The 12,740-nt window shown below is 38.7% G+C and overlaps 1 protein-coding gene across 6 annotated transcripts in view; it reads left to right on the top strand.

Moving 5' to 3' along the window:
* The window catches only part of rai14 (retinoic acid induced 14), a 273,963-nt gene extending 263,645 nt beyond the window's left edge, over positions 1–10,318 (top strand). For all 6 annotated transcript variants that reach the window (XM_043681189.2, XM_043681270.2, XM_043681357.2 and 3 more), the window contains 2 exons: positions 3,178–3,243; positions 5,988–10,318. In XM_043681189.2, coding sequence (XP_043537124.2) covers positions 3,178–3,243; positions 5,988–6,065 — 144 coding nt within the window. In that variant the 3' untranslated portion in view covers positions 6,066–10,318. The remainder of the gene's footprint in view (positions 1–3,177; positions 3,244–5,987) is intronic.
* Positions 10,319–12,740: the final 2,422 nt, after the last annotated feature.

The raw sequence follows: 12,740 nt of genomic DNA, 5'->3' as shown, positions 1-12,740 counted from the left end.
CAATCATATTTGTCACTTCCTCGAAAAACTCAGTCAAGTTTGTGAGACCTGACCTACCCTGTACAAATCTATGTTGTCTATCATTAAAAAGTCTGTATGTTTCCAAATGTGAAGAAATCCTATCCCTAAGAATCTTCTCCAATAATTTACCTAACACTGATGTAAGGCTCGCTGGCCTATGATTTCCTGGATTATCATTGTTGCCTTTCTTAAAGGAACAATGTTGGCTATTCTTCAGTCCTCTGGGACTCCTCGTTTGATAAGAGAGAGTTCAACAATTTCATACAAGTCCCCAACAATTTCCTCACCTGCCTCCCTCAGTATTCTGGGACAGATCTGAACAGGTCCTGGGGGACTTGTCTAAGTGCTTTTCACAACACCATAACCTTTTTATATTGAGTTGCCCTAGAAGATCAACATACCCCTTCCAAGACTCAGCATTCACAATGTCATTCATTTTTGAAGGATTCGTTAAGGACCTCATTAAAGTCGGTGGAGTAGTGGATAGTTTGGAAGAATGTTACACGTTGCAGGGGGACTTGGATAACCTGCAGAATTGGGCTGAGAGGTGGCAAATGGAGTTCAATGCAACTAAATGTGAGGTGATGCACTTTGGGAAGAATAACAGGAAGGCAGAGTACTGGGTCAATGGAAAGATTTTTGGTAGTGTGGATGTGCAGAGGGATCTTGAAGTCCATGTACACAGATCCCTGAAAGTTGCCACTCAGGTTGAAGGTGCTGTTGAGAAGGCATACGGTGTGTTAGGTTTCATTAATAGAAGGATTGAGTTCTGGAGCTGCAATATCATGCTGCAACTATACAAAACATTAGTGTGGCCACACTTGGAATATTGTGTACAGTTCTGGTCACCATATTTCAGGAAGGATGCAGAAGCATTGGAAAAAGGTTCAGTGGAGATTTACCAGGATGTTGCCTGGTCTGGAGGGAAGGTCTTATGAGGAAAGGCTGAGAGACTTGGGTCTGTTCTCATTGCAAAGAAGAAGTATAAGAGGGGATTTGATAGAGACATACAAGATGATCAGTGGATTAGATAGGGTAGACAGTGAAAGTCTTTTTCCTAGGATGATTTCGTCAGCTTGTATCGGGGGCATAACTACAAATTGAGGGGTGATAGATTTAAGACAGATGTCAGAGGCGGGTTTTTTACTCAGAGGGTGATAAGGTAATGGAATGCCCTGCCTGCCAATGTAGTTAACTCAGCCACATTAGGGAGATTTAAACAATTCTTGGATACGCACATGGATGATTTTGGGAAAGTGTAGGGGGACGAGCTGAGAATAGTTCACAGGTCGGCGCAACATCGAGGGCCGAAGGGCCTGTCTGCACTGTATTGTTCTATGTTCTCACCCACTTCCTTCAGCTCCATCCATAAATTCCCTCTTTTGTCCTTGAGCGGACCTACCTTTTCTCCAGTTACGCCTCTTGCTCCTTTTATACATATAAAATGCCTTGGGATTTTCCTTCATCCTGTTTGCCTTAATTCTATAAGAAAATTTTACCAAGACACATCATAGTCCACTGTGAGGGTGGCCTGTACATGCTTATACCAAAATGGCCCAAGTGTGCTCTCTCAAAATGTCTAGTGAAAACTAAGTGAAGCTAACTAGCCTGCTCACACAGTGGAACATAATGGTACCTTTGAACAGAACTACTCCAAGGTAAGGAAGAAGGCTTTGTGAAAAACCATCAGAGTGTTTTGATAAGAGGATGCCTGAAAGACAGATAAGTGTCTGATTCCAGTCCCATTAGTATAAGGATGATTGTCCCAATAAATGAATAACACCAAATTTGAGTCCCAACCCATGAACCAGCCAGATCGACTCCCTGATTCAACTGCAAAGACAACAGCTAAAGTTATTTTGTAGTAAATTCTTGTTTCTTTGAAATTACTTGCAACATAAAGAAAGCAACATTCTAGTTAAAGGTTCTTAAGATGATCACAAAAGTAGTTTTCAATATAATGAATGGATACGTATAACCAATGTATCATGGAAACATTATGGGAATAAAACTGTTAAACATAAATGTGAAAGTTAATTAGCCTCTGGAAATGCTTTCTCTTATCCCTAAAAAATGCCCAGGACAAAATAGATTGTTCACAGCCCATTAATTACAAAGTGCTAACAGTAGAAGTAGCTGTGTAATTTTACACTTTCACAGGAATCAACATTGCAAATCTTTTAGCAAGTAGTTAAAATGAACTGTCTTTTGGATTTTTACAGATATTATTTAATCAGTGGGAAATAAAATGAATAACAGAATTTAAGCTGTCTTTAGAGATAAGAAAGCATAAGGCAGATTCAAAGGAGTATAGCCAGTAACTTTGGAATGTGTATGAATAGGATGCATAGGAAGATCCCAAGGCCTCGAGATTATAGTGTCTGATAAACACCATAAGATCATGGGAACCCGGGGCTGTCCATAGGAATGCCCATCATTGGCTCTGATTGCTTATATGAAGTAAGAGGAAAGGACATCATGACCATATTGTATGTGATTATTATAACACAAGAAGTATAAGAATGCTGTATTTTACTTTAAAAATCAGAGTGTGCCATTGATCTTTCTCCAATTAGAGTCAAAGATTAAGCAAATAATCGTGTTCGAAAGTCAAGGCCAGATTCGGGGAGGATCCTTTGGCCCTCTCCCTGCATTCACCAGTTTCTACTTTAATGAAAGCCTGCCACTTGCCTGAATCCGGCCTGCCTCCTGAATCTTTGTCCCTATTCAGAGGATACGGTCCTACATCCACCATTTGAACAAGGCTTAATAGTAAATCAGATAAAACAATATAATAGGTGATCCAGTGCGTGGTTGAATTGGTAGATTTTAAAGAATGACTTATAGGAGAAGTAGCCATGAGATGATAAGATATCGGGTGGGAATTCCAGACTCTAGGGCCAGGCTGTTGAAAGCACAGCAATTGAGTGTTTAAAATTGGTGGAGTGCTGAGATCTCATAAGATTGTAGTGCTGAAGGAGGTTAGACGACTGGATTTTTTTTAAAATGAGAAATTTAAATATTGTCAAAATTAGTAGATAAATCATCTTTTAAGTGAAAGTCCTAAATGAAGTTATTTTCAGACACCAATCAATTATTGTTTTCCAAATAAGTAATACAACTAATCTAATCGAATATTATTTTTAAAAATTACAGGATGCAAATCAACGACATCATGAGGTGGTATCTGTGTATAGAATGCATCTTCTGTATGCAGTTCAGGTAGGTTTCTGTAATTATTGATTGTATACTGCACAACACAGATTAGGTAATTTCTGATTTGAGAGCTTTCTTTATTTCTTAAACATTCCTACACTTCATTTGTGAACTTAAAATGAAAAGATGCCTTGGTTTCAGTTTTAGATACTTCCTTTTGCAAAATATTCAATGTTTGAAAATAGTTAATGAAAAGAAAACATGGACCTTTTGTTTACTCTGGTAATAATTTTAAAATAATTATGATCTCTCCCTTTCAAACCAAAATATACATTTCACTGCACATCTTGAAATTCATTCACAAGTTTAGTCTTCAGAGAATCTCACTGGATTTTCTCTGCTTTTGAGAAATAGTGCCAAAAGATGTGCACCTTTGTGACGGAATTATAAAATTTTAATCTATTTTATCTACTTCATCTCCCTTGAGTACTCAAGATGATGCCACATTCTAACCGGTGGATAAATGCTGCTATGCACAAAACTGTCATAAGCTTATTCATTTTTGTACTTGTAAATTTCTATTTATAAAACCTAAAACATTGCTGCCATTTTTATACCAATAATGATCTGTACTCATACTTGAAAGGAATTCACCATTTATATCCTGGATTTAAAACAAAAAAGGAGTAATTCTAGGGATATTGGGGTTACTGACTAGGCCAGCATTATTATGTATCTATCATTCCACTGGAGAAGGTGGTGGTGAGTTTCCTTCTTAAGCCACTGCAGTCCTTGGAGTGTAGGGACAACCACAATGCTATTCGGAAGAAAGTTCCTGGACATGACCATTTATATTGAATGAATGGTGAAATATTTCCAAGTTAAGATGGTGTTGGGCTTGGAGTAGACTTTTCAGGTGATTGTGTTCTCATGCATCTGCTACCCTAGTCCTTCTGGCTGTTAGCGGCCAAAGGTTTGGGCAATGCTGTGTAAGTTTTGTGAGACATCTTAATCGACAAACATTTCAGCATTGTTCCAGAAGTTATTGTTCCAATTCACTCTTAGTTCTCCAATACAATATCTGATATTTCTTTACATCACATTCTACCTGTGAGTTGTCTGTCCAACAAAGTAACTTATCCATGTCCTCCTCATTGCTTTTTTTAATCAATCCTTGCTGTTTGCCCAATGTTTAACTTACGTGAAATCAGCAAATGAAGATATTATGTTCCCTACATTTGAAAAGAAGACTCAACACTGATCTCTGACGTATAGCACTTCTAATCTGCTAGTACAAACATCTTCTCCACAGCCACTCTATCCAGGCCTCTCAGTATCCTCTAAGTTTCAATCGGATTCTCCCCATATCCTTCTGAACTTCAAGTACAGAACCAGAATCCTCAACTGCTCCATATATGTGACGAGCCCTTATCATATTCCTGGGATCATCCTTGTAAAGGGAATATTATCGCTCAGCTGTTAATTCAGAGACCTAGGTATGTTTTCGTGAGCCAGGTTTGAATATCGCTTTGGCAGATGGTGGCATTTGAATTGAATGAAATCTGAAATGAAGAGTTTAGTGATGACCATGAATCCATTGTCATTTGTCAGAAAACCCCATTTGATTCACCAGTGCCCTCTGGGGAAGGAAACAGCCTTCCTTATCAAGTCAGGCCTTAGCAAGTAAACCACAGCAGTCTGGTTGACTCTGCTGTCTGGGCAACTAGGGTTGGGAAATAAATGCTGGCCTCTCCATGGATGCTATCATCCTGTGAATGAATAAATAAAACAAACCTCCCCTGGACCACCTCCATAGCCAGCACATTTTATGTTAGATACAGAGCCAAAAGCTGTGCACAATATTCCAAATGTGGTTTGATCAGATCCTTATACAGACTCAGCAGTACATTTCTGCTCATGTTTACAAGCCCTCCTGAAGTGAATGCTGACAGTGCATTTGCTTTCCTAACTGCCAACTGAACCTGCAGTGTTAACCTTAAGAGAATTCTGAACTAGGATTCCCAAGGCCTTTTGTACTTCAGATTTATAAAGCCTTTCCCTGTTAAGAAAATAATCAATATCTCTATTTTGCCGACAAAAGTGCATATCCTCACACTTTCCCATATTGTATTCCACCTGCCACTTCTCTGCCCACTTGCCTAGTCTGTACAAATTCTTCTGCAGCCTCCCCACTTCTTCAATTCTACCTGTCCCTCCACCTATCTTTGTATTATCTGCAAACTTAGCAACAATGCCCTCAGATAATTTGTTCAGACTCTTCAAATATAACGTGAAAAGTTGTGGTCCCAGAACTGAACCCTGCAAAACTCCACTAATCACAAGCTGCCATCCTGAAAAGGACACTTTATCTCTACTCTCTGCCTTCTGCCAGTCAGCCAATCCTCGATCCATACCAGGGACTTGTCCCAAACATCATGGGCTCTTATTTAGCAGCCTCCTATGAGCACCTTGTCAAATATCTTTTGGAAATCCAAATATGACATGTCCCCTGGCACAGCAGCAGTTTCCTTCATTTTGAAAATTAAGAGATTTGGTTGAGATGTTCAAAATTACATCTACATTTAAAAGAGCAGATGGAAAGTAACCACTTGCCCTGGTCAGATGAAACTTGCCTACTGTGCACACTGAACCAGAAGTTATCCTGAAATTGATATTCTTGCAGCATTGCAGTCCTGTTCTTATACCTGAATCTTTGAACTTCCTTTGTAGGAACTCCATTGTTCTTATATTTAGGATCAAAAGTTGTATAATTTAGTTCTTGAATTTACATTTTGTAAATATATTTCCAGGGTCAAATGGATGAAGATGTTCAGAAGGCTCTGAAACAGATTTTGACAATGTGCAAATCTCAGCCACAGATGAAGTAATTTATATGTGTATATATAAAACATTACCTGGCCAACGTTTGTCTAATGTTCAAATGCCCCTGCTGTTAAGATGAATGAATATGGGATAATTGACTATTAAAGCTGCAGAAAAATGTTTATAGGAGCTTTCGTTGTTCTACCTACTAACTGTATGTACATTATATTAAAATGTGTAATCAGTTTGTATGTATCAAAATTCCAATAGCAACGATTCATTGGAACAAGCTTGTTTGTAGAGTTATTAACATATTTGCTCAAAACTTAGTTTGTTGATCATGCCATTGGAACAGCAAGCTCATGATACCTGTGGTTAGAGTTATGGCATGAATCACCAGAAACATAAACATCCAACGTGAGACACTTAATACAATTGTACAATAAATGAATGACTGTTATGGGTACACAGAAAACACTGAATGTGCTGGAGAAGCTAACGCCATTTTGTCATCCTAAACTTGACCTTCGGATGTCTAAACCTTTGCAGTTTTGGTACTCCTGGGGGAGAACAGTGGAAATCTGTGGAAATTGAGCTGAAAAGTTTTGGGTTCGAATACTGAGAGGTTAAACAAGAGAAAAGTGCAAAGTACAAATGGAAAGTGAACATTTCTGCTGGATTAATAACATTTTGTACATGACCTTTTGCTTATTGCTGAAAGTCCTTAATTTGGATTATTTCTGCTCCTGGCATATTTGTTTGTGGAAACTTGCCATTCCTTTCGGCATACTTGCCCTCTTTTGCACCACAATATGGTCCTAATCTCAATTATGAATGTAAGTGCTACTGTTCATGCAATAGTTTTACCGTCACTGCTCTACTTCTATCATCTCAACACGATGTACAGAATTTCTTATATTCTATTACAGGTTTTGTTTTAAACCCTATGCGCAGGATCATTCCCTGCAGCATTTGACACCTAGCAGAGCATGAACTGGTTGGAAGTGGCCTTTTCATACCCCACTGACAGAATTCCCTCAGAGTGCTGTCAGCCAGAAGTCTCACCAGTGCCCAGGGAATGATGGCTAGAACCAGTCTCCCCATTCAGTGTGCTAGAGCCCCAGATGAGTGAACTCATGAAGAGGGGAAGGGCAGAACCAGAGGATGGGGGAGAGGATCTTGAGGATCTTGCTTTGAAGGCCAGGCACAGAGAGAACACCTGCAGGACAAGGACACTGGACTTTGAAAGGAGGCCAGAAATGGACATGGCAAAATCTCACCCCTCTTGTCCTGAGCAGGATAATCTGTTGTACATCTCCCACTTTGTCAAAGCTCTCCCATTAATCTCAAAATTGTAACTGGAGTGGGCAACTCTAATTTAAGGTGCAAACTGGGTCAAGTGGTGTGTGCCCCATCTTAGGTCTAATCTGCATCCCATAAAATGTTAGTCAGGCCAAGGTTTAACGGGGAGAAAACATACCTGGGAATTTTTTATAGACCTCCCTACCAACTAATTCCATTAGCAGGGGTCCACAAAATTCTGCATATATGAATTTGGTTGATATAAATGTAAAATTTACCTGTACTAGGTTTGCAATTAAGATATGTTGCACCATTAGAAACAATATACTTTACTGATGCTTCTCGTTCTCCATGAGCTAGGAGCATTAGTTTACTCATAAGGCTTAAGACAAAATAGCTGGTGTGTTGAACTTCTTTCAAATACTATTGTATGCAGTGTACAGCATAATTTCGATATACAAACTTGCAGCTACCTAATGGTTCTCATGCCATTTGTGTCAAAAGTTAAAAATTAAACAGCCAACGGTGAATTTTTTTTTTACTTATTGTCACAACCTCCTTTATATCAAAACTTCTGCAGCTAACAAGATAGTTATAATAGTAAAAGTGTTGCACATTTGTTTTGCAAGTTCATAATGTTTATAGATCGGAATAAAAACCTTTGAATAGCCTAAAGCAGATATATACAACTATACGTTGCCACATCCATATTTTTTATCTATTCATTAAAGTTTCACAACTTGACATTTAGTGAAAAATTAAATTCACTGATTTAAAAACCAGCTTGAACTTTGCATTCGAAGATCAATGTAATGAACAATATTCAACAAAATAAATTTAAGTAGTGCACGGTTTACATCTTAAGTAGAAAGTCACTTGACCTTTTAAGACTGATATTATAATTCCTTCTCCAGATCAAATTACATATACATCTAACTAGAATTAAAAATATGTAAATATTTAAATATTGGAAGATCCATTCCCTTGTATACAGTTAAAATTAGTTGGGAAAACATAGAATAATAGTGTTTCAGTGTAAACGAGAGAAAGGAGCTATGTCTTGTTTATAGTGCCTTTTTTGGAGGTGTTGGGTGTGGGAGTGTAGTTTTCCCTGTTATGAATAAAAAGTTGAATGCAAGCTATCTTGTAATATGTATCTATTTCGTAACAACAGTTTGCAGTTGAAGCTGTGCATCAACCGAAGCAGTATTATTTCTTGATGTTCAGGTAATGTTTATATTCCAAAAAACCAAATTAAAACTCAGAATAATAAAGGATTCATAGAGATCACAGATTTATATTGTATGCTTCCCCAGTGGAATTGTTGTTAACATACATTATTTCAAGCTATTTACCAGTTATCACTTATCAAAAGTATCTACACTGTATTGAAGGATGATTTAAACATTTTTTCAGATGCAGTGTAGGAATCTTTGTTCAACCAATTATTTGATAATGGATATTTTTAATGTAGCTCCCAATCATTTAATTAGTAAACTACTTTATTTTCTGTTTGGTTTAAATCAACACAAGACAGTCATTCTTCATCATTTCTTATAATATCGTGCATAACACAAAGTAAAGATTAAAACACAAAATTTAGGTTTTTTGCTGTTTGCTTTCACCGATCAATTATTTTTGGAATGTAACTGAGTCCTGCAGTTTAGTATTAGTTTGTGTGCAATTAATTAACATGAACCATTGCAGCAGCAATATTCTTGTTCTGATCATGTTGTGCAGGGATGTTTCTCTATAGAACGTGAAATTGCGTACAAACATTTGTAGCTAGGGGAAGCTATATCTGGAAAATTGGTAATTAGAGGTAAAATTATATTTTTTGCATTCACAATGTTGATACAACTGGAGAATGCATGTTCTCCATCATCTTCGATGTAGCTAGTTATTGCTAAAAAGATATTTAATATCAAAAGATGAATCCAGTATGGATCTCTGCAGTCTCCATATGCTAAAGTTGCTTCAGCACCTCACTGGATAGCAAACTAACCAGGTATTTGTTTCTTTATTCCACCTCTTCTCTTCCAAGGGCAGCTCAAACCAATTATAGAATCCTAGCTGAGTTCTGCCATCTGAGGACTGATCAGTGTTGAAACTAAAGAGCCTTTATGAGCCGTATGGCAGATACACATTTTGTCATGCTTAGAGAACCAAGCCATTGGACATCCTAAAATGGTTCCATCTCTTGAAAATAAAGTATCCGATAGTAGTTAAATTGTAAATGCACACAATGTGTTTCTTGTATTAGAATATTTGGGTAGAAACTTACACAAAATGCAAGGATTCTTTCTAAAAACATGGAAGGTCTAAATGATTTTGTAGTCACGCGTGTATTTGTTTTCACTCTTTGGTCATTCAAATGTTACTCAAGATTGTTTGGAGTTCTGTTTATCAGGCTTAGCTAGGATTAGACCACACTGGCTAATGTATGATCATTTGCATTCTCAGGGTTTCTTTGTCTGGAAGATATTTACCACAGGAATATCCACAAATAGTGACAGTTAAAGGTAGTTAGGGATGTGCAAAACATGCTGGCCTTGACAACAGTGTCAAAATCCATAACGAGCAAAGAAAAAAGATGAGCTTCAACACAGTTCTTGTGTCAAATGGCTTACAAAATATTCCAATACTGCCTTATTACGTGAAATGATTGATAGAAGTTAGAATATGTAGATAGCCATGACAATGCCTGTTTTCCAACCAGCCTCTTCATCCACAACTTCCCAAATGAGATTTGCTGAATTGTGGTAAGTTGCACTGAGAAAAGGTTAGACAATTGGGGTTGTTGTTGAACATAGGAGTCTTCTATTTCATAATATTTTACAAGCTCAATTATACTATTGGCAATACAAAGGCAATTAGCCACACAATTGAAAACATATTTATTGCAGCTGCCGATATTACAGTTTAAATAAAATTAATGTTGTTTAAATCTTGTATTGCATTGATTTCAGTGTATTTTCTGGATAATAAATGTTTTCGTTAGTGAAGACTTCCTGTGCCCTTGAGTCATAATGTTTATGATACCAGAGCATGATTGAGATATTCTCAATATTTTATAATGTTGATTATGTAATGCTACTCTGTTTTTATTGTTTCTTATGTAATGCTAACTAAGTAGACAGGTACATGAGAATGACATAAATTTCTTCCTGGTTAGAGGGAAATGGCTTATCAGAGCGGTATGGCAGCTCAGTGGTTAGCACTACTGCCTAACAGTACCAGGGTCCCAGGTTCAATTCCAGCCTCGGACGACTGTCTGTGTGGAGTTTGCACATTCTTCCCATTGTCTGCGTGGATTTCGTCCGGGTGCTCCAGTTTCCTTCCACGGTCCAAAGATGTGCAGGGCAGGTGAATTGGCCGTGCTAAATTGCCCATAGTGTTAGGTGCCTAGTCAGAGGGAAACAGATCTGGGTGGGTTACTCTTTGGAGGGTCGGTGTGGACTTGTTGGGCTGAAGGCCTTGTTTCCACACTGTAGGGAATCTAGTCTTTATTCAAAACATTTCGGGTTCAATTTGAGCCTTGGATAACTGTCTGTGTGGATTTTGCACATTTTCCCCGTGTCTGCATGGGTTTCCTCCGGGTGCTCCAGTTTCCTCCCACAATCCAAAGATGTGCAGGTCAGGTGAATGGGACATGCTAAATTGCCCATAGTGTTCAGGGATGTATAGGTTAGATGCATTAGTTAGCGGTAAATGTACAGTAATAGGGTAGGGGAATGGGTCTGGATACATACCTCTTTGGAGTTGAGCCGAATGGTTTGTTTCCATGCTGTCGAGATTCTATGATTAAACAAGGAGAGCTGAACAGGCTGGGGCTGTTTTCCCTGGAGTGTCAGAGGATGAGGGGTGACCTTATAGAGGTTTACAAAATTATGAGGGGCATGGATAGGGTAAATAGGCAAAGTCTTTTCCCTGGGGTGGGGGTGTCCAGAACTAGAGGACATAGGTTTAGGGTGAGAGGGGAAAGATATAAAAGAGATCTACGGGGCAACGTTTTCACTGAGAGGATGGTACGTGTATGGAATGAGCTGCCAGAGGAAGTGGTGGAGGCTGGTACCATGGCAACATTTAAGAGGCATTTGGATGGGTATGTGAATAGAAAGGGTTTGGAGGGATATGGGCCGGGTGCTGGCAGGTGGGACTAGATTGGGTTGGGGTATCTGGTCAGCATGGACAGGTTGGACCGAAGGGTCTTTTTCCATTCTGTACATCTCTATGACTCTAAGCTGAAATTGCTCGTGAAACTCAGCAGGACTGGAAGCATGTGTGGGAAGAAAGCGGAGTTGATGCTTTCAGTCCAGTGAATCTTCAGAGTTGGCCAAGATTAAAATTGGTCTGTTGGAAATTCCAGTTCAAGGAAATAGTTGAAATAAAATCTGGATGAAAATGAACTAGTAAGCAAAAAATGAACATTTCAAATAGTAAACTCTATATGGTTTATGTATAGGGGAGAAAGTGAGGGCTGCAGATGCTGGAAATCAGAGCTGAAAATGTGTTGCTGGAAAAGTGCAGCAGGTCAGGCAGCATCCAAGGAACAGGAGAATCGACGTTTCGGACAAATGGTTTATGTATAGTCTGATACCAGGCTGGAAAAGTCATTGGGTGGAATTTTCCAGCCCCAGTAAACAAGAATTGTAACTGGGTCAACATAATTGAACGAAAATAAAAAAAAAATCACATGCACACTAATAGAATAAAGTTTTATGATCAAGTTGTTTGATCACAAAAGTTGAGTTGATTAGGTTATCTGCAAGTATTAATGACTTACTAGAAGCATAGCTTGTTGGGATTAGATTTGATTAGATTAGATTACTTAGTGTGGAAACAGGCCCTTCGGCCCAACAAGTCCACACCGACACGCCAAAGCGCAACCCACCCAGACCCATTCCCCTACATTTACCCCTTCACCTAACACTACGGGCAATTTAGAATGGCCAATTCACCTAACCTGCACATTTTTGGATTGTGGGAGGGAACCAGAGCATCTGGAGGAAACCCACACAGACACGGGGAGAATGTGCAAACTCCACACAGAGAGTCGCCCGAGGCTGGAATTAAGTGATCCTTCCCTATTAACCTCCACACAGCTGAGATATCTGACCCTTCAGATAGCCAACTATAAATAACAGGTGTGTCCTGCAAAGCTTGACGACTTCCTGGTCTTCAAGTACCTGCTGCTTTGTCTTTATAACAATTTTGTCTTCAAATGTTAATCAGAATTTTCAATTTGGAGTTAAAGTACATGCAGTGGACCTCTTGAATCGTGTACAGATTCTACCATCCCTGGTACATTCTGCCTTCTGGCATTGGCTTCCTGGATCAGGATCTCTTGTGAGGCATCTGTTTCATACAGATTACAAATTTTAAAAACGTCATTCTCCCTATTCTCTCTGTCCGTCCATAAACAGACTTTTATGTAA

The sequence above is a fragment of the Chiloscyllium plagiosum genome, unplaced genomic scaffold (assembly GCF_037043375.1).
Source record: "Chiloscyllium plagiosum isolate Xiang-an unplaced genomic scaffold, Cpla_swu_hap1 HiC_scaffold_1, whole genome shotgun sequence".
NCBI classification, from domain to species: domain Eukaryota; kingdom Metazoa; phylum Chordata; class Chondrichthyes; order Orectolobiformes; family Hemiscylliidae; genus Chiloscyllium; species Chiloscyllium plagiosum.
Note: the sequence above shows the minus strand (reverse complement) of the source record. Positions and strands in the feature narration are given on the sequence as shown.